This window comes from Mustela putorius, unplaced genomic scaffold, assembly GCF_011764305.1.
Source record: "Mustela putorius furo isolate JIRA1106 unplaced genomic scaffold, ASM1176430v1.1 tig00537295_pilon_pilon_pilon, whole genome shotgun sequence".
Lineage (NCBI taxonomy): Eukaryota > Metazoa > Chordata > Mammalia > Carnivora > Mustelidae > Mustela > Mustela putorius.
In genome coordinates this window covers 540,028-553,309 of record NW_025422433.1, presented here as the reverse complement: position 1 = coordinate 553,309, position 13,282 = coordinate 540,028, and the positions used below count along the sequence as shown (strand labels likewise).

The following is a 13,282-nucleotide window of genomic DNA, read 5'->3' as shown; positions in this document are numbered from 1 at the left end:
GTTTTTAATGACACACTGGACCAGATGGACTTCATCTCTTATATACAGAGCATTCCATCCTAAAGCAACAAAATACACATTCTTCTCTAGTACACATGGAACATTCTCTGGAATAGATCATGTACTGTGTCACAAATCAGGTTTCAACCAATACCAAAAGATCGAGATTATTGCCTATGTATTTTCAGACCACAATACTTTGAAACTTGAATTGAATCATAAGAGGAAATTTGGAAGGAACTCACACTTGGAGGTTAAAGAGCATCCTATTAAAGAATGAATGGGTAACCAGGAAATTAAAAAAGAATAAAAAATTCATGGAAACAAATGAAAATGAAAACACAACTGTGCAAAACCTTTGGGATCCAGCAAAGGCATTCCTAAGAGGGAAGTACATTGCAATACAATCCCTCAAAAAATTAGAAAAATCACAAGTACACAAGCTAATCTTACACCTAAAGGAGCTGGAGAAAGAACAGCAAATAAAGCCTAAGCAATAGGAGTGAGGAAATAAAGGAGCAGAAATAAACGAAATAGAAACCAAAGGAGCAGTAGAAGAGATCAACGAAGCTATGAGCTGGTTTGTCTCCCCATCTGATTTCTCCCCCTTCGTTTCTCCCTTCCTTCTCCTAATGTCCTCCATGCTATTCCTTATGTTCACAAGTAAGTGAAATATAATAATTGACTTTCTCTGCCTGACTTATTTCACTCAGCATAATCTCCAGTCCTGACCATGTTGATACAAAAGTTGGGTATTCATCCTTTCTGATAGAGGCATAATATCCATTGTATATATGGACCACATCTTCTTTATCCATTTTTCTGTTGAAAGGCATCTCAGCTCTTTTCACAGTTTAGCTATTGTGGACACTGCTGCTATGAACATTGGGGTGCATATAGCCCTTATTTTCACTACATCTGTATCTTTAGGGTAAATACCCAGTAGTGCAATTGCTGTGTCATAGGATAGCTTCATTTTTAATTTTTTGAGGAACCTCCACACTGTTTTTCAAAGTAGTTGCACCAACTTGCATTCCCACCAACAGTGTAAGAGGGCTCCCCTTTCTCCACATCCTCTCCCACACTTGTTGTTTACTGTCTTGTTAATTTTGGTTATTATAACAGGTGTAAGGCGGTATCTCAATGTGGTTTTGATTATTGTTGCAGAGTTATAATTGGAATAGGATGGCTGTGAATTTGAAATTTTTATTATTTATTATTTATTATTTTTATTTATTTTTAAATTTAATTTAATTTTTTCAGTGTTTCAAGACTCATTGTTTATGCACCACACACAGTGCTCCATGCAATACATGCCCTCCCTTAATACCCACCACCATGCTGACCCAAACCCCCACCCCCTTCCCTTCCAAAACCCTCAGTTTGTTTCTCGGTGTCCACAGTTTCGCATGGTTTGTCTTCCCCACCCTGATTCCCCCCAATTGACTTTTCCTTTTCTTCTCCTAACATCCTCCATGTTATTCCTTATGCTCCACAAGTAAGTGAAACCATATGATAATTGATTTTCTGTGCTTGACTTATTTCACTCAGCATAATCTCCTTCAGACCCAGCCATGTTGATACAAAAGTTGGGTATTCATCCTTTCTGAGTTTATTATTTTTTAAATCACTTGTCATAACATAACCAGTGACCTTCAGCCACATATTTGTCAAACAGATACATGACATGTGACCCTGAAGCCAACAGAAGAACAGAGAATGAGTGAACCTGCTGGAAACCAGAGCTGGTTTCTGTGATGACCTGGATGACATATCTGTGCTAGTAATCCTGTACTGCCGAGACACAACAGGGAGAAATAACTGGGCATGTGAATAGGGAATATTCTGACAGGAGCAAGTATAAGATGAAGTGGGAAAAGACTGAAAGACACCTTTCTGGCTGAGTGGGAGAGATTTCCTGGGGCCCAGCAACAGCTGGGGTGTCAGTGTATTTGGGCATGGCTGGCAGCTGGGAGAAGGCCAGTTCCACTGCTTGCTCTTCAGTAAGGTTGTCTGTGGCCCAGATCCATGTGTGCTGTGTAAATGCCAATTTACCAAAAGTTGGTTAGAAGCTGAGAGTGGGCAGTGGGAGGATTCTAGGGATTCTAGTCTACCTTGGGGGTTAGTGACTCTAAAAGGGAGCTTCAGGGCTAAAAATCTGTTGTTAAAACCCTGTTTTTGTCACATGCAAGTCTAGCCTAGGCAAGTCATGTATCTTCTTCCCTGCAGTATCTTCATCTACAAGGAGAGAAAAAAATATACCTACCGTCATGCCTGTGATCGAATTGCATAAGGTGGACATAAGTGGTTTGAAAAGTACAAAACAATAATATCTGTGTTGTTGGAAAAAGCTTTGGTAACTGATCTTTCTTTTAGATCACAAATTAAATGGAACAACATCCTAATGCAGCTAGAAATCAACATCACATATGCCACAATTTTGGCATTCCAAAAACAAGAGTCTACACATGTACAAGAGTATATGTTTTGGAAGCACAAAAACAAAAAAGAATGGGAATCTTAAACTTTCTTTTTTTTTTTTTAAAGTTAGATGGTGAGAGACTACAGTACTACATAAGGTGTCTCAGACAGCAAGATTTCCATAGTGCAAGATGATTTGAAGAACCAAAATATGTTGTTTTTTAAAGTGTTTTTTTTTTCTGTGATGGTTCACTCTATGTGGTCCCAGTTATTTACTAAAAGTTCTCTTATATGCATGATTCTTTGTTTCTTGGAAGTTAGAATAGGGCAACTGAATCTGCACTGTATTGTTTATGTCTAGCTGACATAAAGAAAAATCATAGATACACAAAGGAGAAGAGAAAAGTCAACAGTGTCAGTGTAGTTCCAGTCACACAGGAAATGGAGGGGACATTTGGGGATGTGTTTTTCATCTTAATAATTTTGGAAATGGGGATTTGAATCATCATACATAAGCTTTAAAGGCCTCAAAAACTACAGCTGATTCTCTGATTACCAAACAAAGCTCAGGTTGCCAAATATTTTACATTATAGAATTGTTCTTCACCTGCTATTTCACTTACCTGTATACAGATGCCAGTTAAGTGTTATTTGGATAGCACACACATTTTAGACGGAGATGGTTGGCAATAATGTAGGCAATGAAACTACTACTTTTATTTAAAACAAACATTTCTTTATTTAGAAAATATGTAAGTTGGTTTTCATTATGTACTTACTGACCTCAAACATTCAAATTAGATCAAGCTTAAGAAGAAAAAAAAGTAACATTTCCCATGCAGCTTTAATCACAAAATTATTCTGATATATTTTCAGGTAATTTTTTCAAACACTGATTGGTTTCATGCACTCATTTTCAGGGCCCAGAACTCTGTCTGCTTCGTGTATTTTTGCTCCTCAGTCTATGCAGGTACCCCAAGCACTTACTTCTTTTTTTAAAGATTTTATTTTTTTATTTGAGAGACAGAGAGCTTGCACAGAAGTGAGGGGAGGAGCAGAGGGAGAGAGAGGAGGAAGAATCTCAAACAGAGATTCCCCACTGAAGGCAGAGTCTGATGGGACTCCATCTCAGGACCCTGAGATCATGAACTGAGCCGAAACCAAAAGTCAGACACTCAACTGACTGAGCCACCAGGTAGCCCACCGAGCACTTACTTTTTAAAAAAAATTCTAATTAAATTTTATTCCTTGCTTTTGAATATCACAATGTATATTACAGAATTCTATTTATGTACAGTAAAATTATTGTAGCATATTTATATGATATTTTAAATGATTTTTAAAAAGTCTAACAAATATGACTATATGATTTTAGTTTCAGAGTTTTTTTATTACCTTTTTCTCAATATCTTTTTATTTAATTTTTTAAAAATTTATTTTCAATGTAACAGTATTGATTGTTTTTGCACCACACCCAGTGCTCCATGCAAGCACTTACTTTTAATGATACCTAGCCTATAATGACTTTTAGATTATTGGCCATATCTCAGACCTGTCTAAGTGATTTTTGCCTTTTATATACTTTCCACTGCCTCAAGAAAGAGAAAAATACAAGATACTTTTTTTTTATTTTTTTTATTTTTTTTTAATTTTGTATTTTTTATAAACATATATTTTTATCCCCAGGGGTACAGGTCTGTGAATCACCAGGTTTACACACTTCAAAGATACTTATGTTTGTTTATTATTTCAGGGACTTTCTTTCTATAATTTGTTCAATTTATTTTCTTACTATTGATAATGGGGTCTTAAAGAATATGGACCCAAATTCCTCTCTATATGAACTACTATTCAAAAAGGACTAACAGTGTGGCAGGAAAGATTTAAGGTATTTAACTACATCTTTAGCTAAACCAAAAATGGAAAATATTTAATGGCAAATTCTGCCTTGAAAGTGAGAAATTAAAAACCACAGTCTAGGTTTTTAAAATTAAGTATATCATCTTCCTATTGGAATTTCATTTCTTACTGTTCAAGTAAGAAAAGGATATCTTTGTTTTATTATTGTGGCACTAAAAATATTTAATATTGATGTTTAATCTTGATTTTACATAGCTGTTTTCTCTGTTGAAGTGAAATTGGTATGTGGGCAAACTGTTTAATTCATATTTGTGGGCAAGAGCTCTGTGGCCTTACAAAACACATGCTCCACTGGTGCAGACACAGTGAGTAGGCAGGAGACTGGCTGATGGAAGGAGGCATATGATCCCCCTGCTGAAGAGGGGCTCCACTGTCTCCTGAAGATCACGAGGTCATGGGCCTCTCCCAACCCAGTAGTCTCCTTACTGCCCCTCTTACATCTTTGTTTCTCAGAGTATAGATTAGAGGGTTGAGGCTAGGCGTGACTACAGTATAAAAGAGGGCAATGAACTTGCCTTGATCTTGAGACTTTCCTGATGGTGGCTGCAGATATATGCAGATGACGGGAATGAAAAAGAGGGACACAACCATAAGATGGGCTCCACATGTCCTAAAAGCTCTCTGAAGTCCGGCGGTTGACTGCATCCTCAGCACAGCCCGGGCAATGGCACTATATGAGCTGAGAATGAGGATGAGTGGTGTGAGAACAAAAATGGAGCTCGTGATCAGGAGGGTCAGTTCATTCGCATGGGTATCAGCACATGATAGTCGCAGCAGTGCTGGAACTTCACAGAAGAAATGGTCCACTTGGCGATGTCCACCTAAGGGCACCCAGAAGGTAAAGGAAGAATGAAGTGCTGAGTTGGTAAAGCCACTGACCCAGGAAGCCACAGCCAACAGGTGGCAGAAACGAGGATTCATGAGGACAGCGTAATGCAAGGGTCTACAGACAGCTGCATAACGGTCATAGGACATCACCACCAGGAGGACACACTCTGTGGTTCCCAGTGCAAGGACAAAGTAAAGTTGAATCATGCAACCGGTGTAAGAGATGGTCTTTTCTGGGCCCCAGAGGTTGACCAGCAACTGAGGGATGGAGCTGGTGGTGTAGCAGAGATCCAGAAAAGAGAGGTTTGAGAGGAAGAAGTACATGGGCGTGTGGAGATGAGCGTCCAGGTACGACAAGATAATGATAAACAGGTTGCCCACCAATGTCATTAAGTAGAATATCAAGATGACCACAAAGAGCGCTACCTCCAGATGGGGCCAGTTGGAAAAACCCAGTAGAACAAAGTAGCCTTCAAAACTTGTGTTTTTTCCCATCATTATTCATTTCTTATTACCTGAGGAAAGAAATACATACATTCCAAAAAGGTAAAGTAATGCTCCAAGAATCACAGGGACATGTGAAAAAGAAAGAGAAGCCAGTTTGAAAGGCCTGCCACTCTTCAACTCTGGGACAATTTGGGCATTAAAAAGGAACTGTGATACTAATTAATTAAAAAAAAAGAATCCACAAGCTCATAGTGATATATAAAATATGTATAAATAAAAAATTAATTACTGAGGAGAAAAATTATTCCTGTCAGTAGGATCTTAATAATATGTATGAAAAGAATGGTAGAGTTAAAAAGATTAATAAATGTTAAAAACTAGTGAATGAAAATGTCCTGAGAAACAGAATATTTCCAAGGTCTATAACACTAATTACTTGTTAATTACAAAATGAAAAATAGTAAACTTCACGGTAGAAAATGGCATTGGACATCACCAGAGTCAAGACTACTCAATGTTAATATCACCAGTGTTGAGACAAGCCAACATCATGTGCCTAGCGACATGATGCTCTGAGCAGGACATAATTTCACTTTGATGACATTCCTGCCAAAAATGCACAGCTTGATTCTAATCACAAACATGCATAAGACAAACTCAGATTGAGTCAGGTTGGACAGAGTAGCTCCCCTGTACTCTTCAAAACATTAAGTTAAATGAATACAAATAAAGGCTGAGGAACTGGTTCAGATGAAAGGAAACCAAAGAGACATGTTATTTATGTGGACCTGGACTGGAAAAACAGGCATTAACAACATTATTGAGAGCAATGGAGAAAAAAGACTATGAGCTGTGAATTAGATAATAATATTGTATCCACACTATATTTTCTGTTTTCTCAACTCTAAAGTGATTATGTAAAATAAAGTCCCTGTTCTTAGGAAATAAACACTGACTAAGCAGGACATCTCCTACTTGTTCTCAAATGGTCCAGAAAAGCGATTATGATAGCTAGGTAGGTAGGTAGGTAGAAGGACAGAAAACATCTTTTTAGGTATAATTCAGACTATTGTAGGAACTAGCTAACAGGTCAATGTTAGTTCTTTGTACCACTTTTGCAATTCTGCTGTAAATTTGAAATTTAACCATAATAAAAAATTACAGAAAGCAAATATAAAGTAAAAATTTTCACTTTTACATTTTATCCAGATATTTACCATATTATGGAAAAATAGCCTCTCAACTGTCAAATACTCATTCCCATCCCAGGGTGACATCTAAGTAAATAGTGACTTGAAAAATTCCTAACAGAGCAAACAGAAGGAAATTTCCATGGAACAAATAATCTATTTTTTTTTTTTATGAATAGCTTTAGTTTTCATGTCAATATTTTCAGTCTATTTCTATTGATCTTATTAAAAAAACTGGAATAATTTTAATCCCAATAATTTCACATGGACAAAAAATCATGATAAACAATATCAGATTTATTACTGACTTCATACTGTTTTCTGTAGACCCCCTTATCTGTAGGGGGTACATTCCAAGGCCCCCAGTGGATTCCTAAAACCACAGATAATACCAAGACATGTATATATACTACATTTTTCCCACATAAAGGAAATGATAAAGTTTAATTTTTAAATTAGGCACAATAGAGGTTAACAATGTCTAGTAATAGAACAATTATAACAAGGTACTGTTGAAAGAGTTATGTGAGTGTGGGGTCTCTCTCTAATACCTTATGGTCCTCACCCTTCTTCTCCTTGTGATGTTGGGAGATGATGAAATGTCCACCTGAGCAGATGAAATGACACGACTGATACATGTATGAGAAGTAGCTTTGGGCTGCTATTGACCTTATGATGAAGCCTTATTAGGATCACCTGATTCTGTAGGCCATGGTTGATCATAGTATTACTGAAACTACAAAAAGTGAAGCCTCAGATGATGGGACTACTGTACATAGGGTGAAAAGTCTAGAGCTTCAGTTAAATGTTCTGGTAGAAAGAACCTTATCTTCTTATTGCTTGCTTGCACTAAGAGCTTACTTCTAAGCTGAAAACCAAGGTACCAATAGAGATATAAAGGAGACACATAGACACACATCAACTCATGATATTAACAAAGCTGGAATATTGAGTTCCTGTGAACAGATCTGTGACATGGAGTAGGGAGAAAGCTAGAATGCTTCACAGAGGACGTGTAAATGGAACTGAATTTGAAAAGGGATTTTTAGGAAAAGGAAACTACAGAGTCTTTGAAAGAGCAAAGGAGGAAGAGCATGAGGCTGGAGGGAAACAGAAAGTACCCTGACCATAGGGCTTAAAGCTGGATCTGTGTCTGTCACAGGCCTGAGGAAGGTGTCCACATTATTCCCTCCTGTCCAGGACAATAGCTGAGGCAGGATTTGAATTCTGGCCATAATTTATAATTTCTACATATAACTTTATTCTCCAACTTCAAGAAGCACTCTGCACATTTGTTGAAAAATTATTGAAATACATACTGTGCCTAGTGAATCTTTATGTTTCCTTTTTGTCAAAAAAAGTAAGTACATTTTACGAGCAGTTCTCTTTTTTTGAGCTTTTATATTTTGAGTTCATTCTTCATTTTACTTTTAAAACACTACTATAGTTGAATATTAAAACAAAAAGAATAGCAAGTAGTGAGCTATGATTATAGTCCTTCACTCATTCACTACTGCCCATAAAATGCCTTCGGTGTTATTCACTGGCCCCATCAGAGGTCTGACACTGTGCACCACCCCTGGGACATCCTTATATGCTTCCCCATTGTAATGGTGCCGTCTTTCCTGATTTGGATCAAAGTCCACCAGTTCTACCTGGTCCGTTTCATCAGTCTCTTCTACTTACTGCCTCTCAGGTAGGAGATTTTCCAGCAAAGAGAGTTTATCAGGAGAGAGAAAGCCATTCTCAGGAAAGTTTACCTTAAATTCGATGATGAGGTGACCCTTCTCATATGGTCTACGATAAATTGGCATGCCTTCATTTAGCACACACTTGATATCTCCATGCTTGACAATTTGACCTGGATGAGAGGTGATGGCAATGGTTCAGTTGTCAAAAGTAGACACTGGCTTTTGAAAACCGCACAGTGCTTCAACCAGCTGTATGTCCACACACATGAAAAGGTCTTCTCCTTGCTGAGTGAAAATAGCATTGTCCTTCTGATCTAAAACAATGATAATATCTCCTGGTTCCAGTCCTGGTTCTTGGTCTCCTTCACCATGGAATGTTATCTTTATTAGGGTACGGAGTCCACCCCTCAGAGAACACTCTCAATAATGCAAGTCACACAGCAAGGTTTATTTCCAGCTAGCTGGGGTCCAAGTATCTGCCCCGCGCAGCGGGTTTCAACAAGGACCCCGAGCACTCAAAGCCAAGGGTTTATATAGCATTTTCAAGGCACTTTTTCATAGCTACACACATCTCTTGCACCCCACTTTGACAGTTTAACTTTGTTTAACCTTTTGTCATCCCGGCGTCACCCTGGTGGTTAAGTGAGATTTAGTTTTAGAAGAAATTTAACTTTATTTACATTTCCTTCTGCCTCAGCCTCCCTCAGTTTTATGGTGGGGAGGGAGACCTTAGGCCTTGAGGAACTGAGCAGTTTGTCTCTGGAAATTGGGCCATTGAAGAGATGGCTTTTCTGTTGTAAATCACCAGGACATTTGCAAACCAAGGGAGACTCCAGTCTTGCAGGATTGTGTTCTCTGCAAGTTAACTATTTGTTTTCTTTAACATCTGGTCCCTGTGGCGCCATCGCCTGACCGCCCTGGTGGTATATGATTAAGTTGTTTCTTAGGTTTTAGCTACTTTCTCGTATCTCAAGTTACTAGCCTGTGTGGGCTGGTTAGGGATGCTCAGTGAAATGGCTTCCCGGCCTTCAGGATGGCCATGCTTATGCTGACCCACTCTTTCAGTGCAAGGTGCTGGCTTTTGCTTTGCCAAGATGGCTGTAGTTACGTCAGGGCTAGACTCGAGGTTGGTACAGCCTTGTTTTTCTTGGCCTCCACCCCTGGAGCTGGTTTCTGGGACTTGTTTTTAAGTCCCCTGGGAGAAGGGGAGCAGGAACAGTAAAATAGGTCCTTACATCTTCTGGCCATCTTTCATGCCTTTGTCAATATGAACTTCTAGAATCTTCTCTCTAACTATCTTCCTTCCATTGCAGCTTTTACATCTATCTTTAGGTCTGATCCGATCCCCATGGCCCTGGCACTCCATGCACACAGATTGAATGTGCTGAACCATTCCAGGTCCTATCTGATGAATTCTTATTTGCATTTCAGTACATCGGCAATTGGGACAACATTCGACTGCTCCTTTCTTACTACCTCAACTTTCACATTTATCGCATATCACGTTCTTTTGCAGAGCCAGTTTTCTTGTTGCACCATTATATAAATCGTCTAAGGTTACTGAGGGCTGATACAGGACATTTTTACCTCTCCTTTCACTCTGCATTCTTCCTCCTCCAAAAAACATATCAAAGATGTCCATGGGGGAGCCAAAGTCACCACTGGGTCTACCTTCTTTAACTGCCTGTTCACCTCCTTTGTCATGTAATTCCCTTTTCTTTGCATCAGAGAGTAATTCCTAAGCCTGAGATGTCTGTTTAAACTTCTCTCCTTCATTTGGTTTCTTACCAGGGTGGTACTTCAAGGTCAGTTTCCTGTGGGCCTTTTTCAATTCTTCTTGGGTGGCATTGGGTTTGATGCCCAAACATCATAGTAAGTGGTTTCTTTCACCATTTCCTACAGCCAGTGAGAGGGCTGATACTGTGGGGGAGCGGGAAGGAGCATGTTGCTGAGCGAGTTGCTGGGCACAGCTTGGGCAGCCACTGCTCCTCTGCTCCACCGAGCATTCTGGAAAGTTCCCTTTATGAACAGTTCTATCTCTTAGGTGATTCTTTTTTTCTTGTGGGCTTTCAGTCCTTCTTAGGAGAGACTTGATGTTCCCTTTGTTCTGTAGTTAGGATGACAAGGCTCTGCCTTACTCAGCTTTGCTGTGTCCCTTCCCTCCTTCCACAGCTGATTATCCCTCACACTTACTAATAAGCTACAGCAAAACTAAAAAAGAGGAAAACAGAGGAAGACAAACCATAGGAGACTCTTAATTCTAGGAAGCCAACTGAGGGTTGCTGCGGGGGGGGGGGGGGTAACTGGGTGATGGGCATTAAACAGGGCACTTGATGTAGTGAGCACTGGGTGCTACATGCAACTGATGCATCACTAAACTCTACCTCTGAAACTAACAATACACTATACGTTAATTAATTGAATTTAAATAAAAATTAAAAATAACCATATACAAAAAAAGAAAGAGAAAGAAACCAAGGAAGAAAGAATAAAGAAAGGAAGGAAGGCAGGGAAAACCACAGCAGAGCCACTTGTGGTTACCTCTCAGTGGCTTACCTTCCACAAATGTAATTCTTGAAAAAGATATTAGAAATAGCTCCTTGATTGAGTTTGAACAGGAAAGTTTTGGACAGTTTGGCCCAAGGCTACAGGACTTACTCATGCCTTATCACTCTTAATCAGTTACTAGTGGTTACATGGACCTAGGCCATGTTCTTTAACTCAGAATCCATCCAGGATGGTCACACAAGTGGAGTGCTTAAAAAGAAATTCTCTTGTAATTCAACAGAAGCTTAATACAAAGAATTATTAAACCATAGAAGGAGAGTAGAACGATGTAAATAGAGCTATAAAGGATATCTGGGACCAAGGGGCAGTACCCGAGAAAAGCCAAACTTGGAAGGGGGGCTCCCTCTCCATGGCTGAGGGTCAGACCTCACCGGAAGCAGGAGCGACTGCAGCCTGCTGGGTGAAGAAGTCTGCTGTGGCTGAACCAAACAACAGCAGTAGACAGGAAATCATGAAGATTATTTCACTTAGAGGTCATTTCCACTTGAAGAATGATGGAAAAACCCCAAGATTCTCTTTTGCTTTCCTGAGAATGGGAGACAAAACATCATGAGAAACACGATCCCAACTGGATCCCCATTACTCCTCCCAATGCAGACATAATTTTCTTCTTCTTTGCACAGATACCTGAATAACTTGGCACGTTGACTGAAAGTGCATGCATCTGTGAGGTGTCTTTATCTATTGCATGGCTCACCCTTAGCTTTCTGCAGAAGTTAGAAAGGGGTAGGAGGGAGATATGGGACAAAAGGACACCAGGTATAACTAGAGAAAAGGTAGGTACGTTATAGTTAATTTTCTTCCTATTGGTAAAGGGAGAAATAAAGGTTTTTATGACTAGTTGCTTTTGTAGGCTATGGCGTGAAACATCTCCTCTCTTTTTTTGAAGTAAGACACAATGAAGGAAAAATGGTGGACACAAATATTTCTACATCTGCAAATCACTGGCCAGCCTACTTTTTTCTTATGTTAGTCCTTTTATGCCCTTACCTGTGCTTAAACAGCACTTGTCCTTCCTGTGACTGTTGACATTCCCCTCATCTGTCTTCATGATTTATGCCCTCCTTCCTTGTGGACCTATCTAACCTCCAGTTTTCATCTCCTTGAACTTGCCAACATAAATGGCTGACCACACCACAAATTCTAATCTGCTATATCATCTTAGGAAAACAGAGTCTGAAAATTACTGTGATTATCATTGCTATAAAAGTAAGAGTCCTGAGTTTACCATAAAGATTCAGGTTTAGCTGAAAGGAGGAGAAATTAGAGCCTTTGTGGTATCGGGGGATGGACCATTTTCCAAGAGCAGCTGGAGCCTTTATGGGAACAAAAAGAATATGACTTGCTTCTCTTGACTGGGGCCACTGGGAGAGTAAGTCCCAGAGAGGCAATTAATGTTCTTCCAGGAGTTGTCCTGGTTAGAACAGCTTCTGAGGAATATCTTTAACATGATACCACACTCCTGTACTTAAGGTAACAAGGAACCTACAAACCAACCATCACTAATACAAATGCTTTAAACTGTGTTTGCAGGGAAGGAAATGGGTTGTCCTGAATTACCTGAAATATCTTCCCCAGCACCTCATTATGCTAAGGGCCAAGTCTGAGGGATAATTTGTCAGAGGTAATCTAATTTGTGGAGGGAAGGGAAAGTGGAAATATTTTTTCTTACTTTTTATTTATTTATTTTTTTTTGTGCCGGTACCATGCTGTCTTGGGGATCACAGCTTTGTAGTAAAGCTTGAAATCAGGCAATGTGATGCCCCCAGCTTTGTTTTTCTTTTTCAATATTTCCTTAGCTATTCAGGGTCTTTTCTGGTTCCATACAAATCTTAGGACTGTATGTTCCAGCACTTTGAAAAATGCCAGGACTGCATTCAAAGTATAGATTGCTCTCGGCAGAATAGACATTTTAACAATGTTTAGTCTTCTGATCCATGAGCATGGAATGCTCTTCCATCTCTTTGTGTCTTCTTCAATTTCTTTCATGAGTGTACTGTAGTTCCTCAAGTAGAGATCCTATACCTCTTTGGTTAGGTTTATTCCAAAGTCTCTTATGGTTTTTGGTGTTATAGTAAATGGAATTGATTCTCTAATTTCCTTTCTATATTTTCATTGTGTGTAAGAAAGTAACTTACTTACTTGTGGAGCATAAGGAATAACATGTAGGACATTAGGATAAGGAAAGGAAAAGTGAATTGGGGGAAATCAGAGGGG

The 13,282-nt window shown here is 39.1% G+C and overlaps 1 protein-coding gene and 1 pseudogene across 1 annotated transcript; both read right to left on the bottom strand.

The window, feature by feature from the left end:
* Positions 1 to 4,725: 4,725 nt before the first annotated feature.
* LOC101694504 (olfactory receptor 2J3) lies at positions 4,726 to 5,674 on the bottom strand. The gene is given in 2 exon segments (XM_013049681.2): positions 4,726 to 5,656; positions 5,658 to 5,674. Coding segments are annotated over 2 exon segments (948 nt in total).
* Positions 5,675 to 8,342: 2,668 nt separating this feature from the next.
* On the bottom strand, positions 8,343 to 10,390 carry LOC101694226 (annotated as a pseudogene).
* Between the last annotated feature and the right edge of the window lie 2,892 nt (positions 10,391 to 13,282).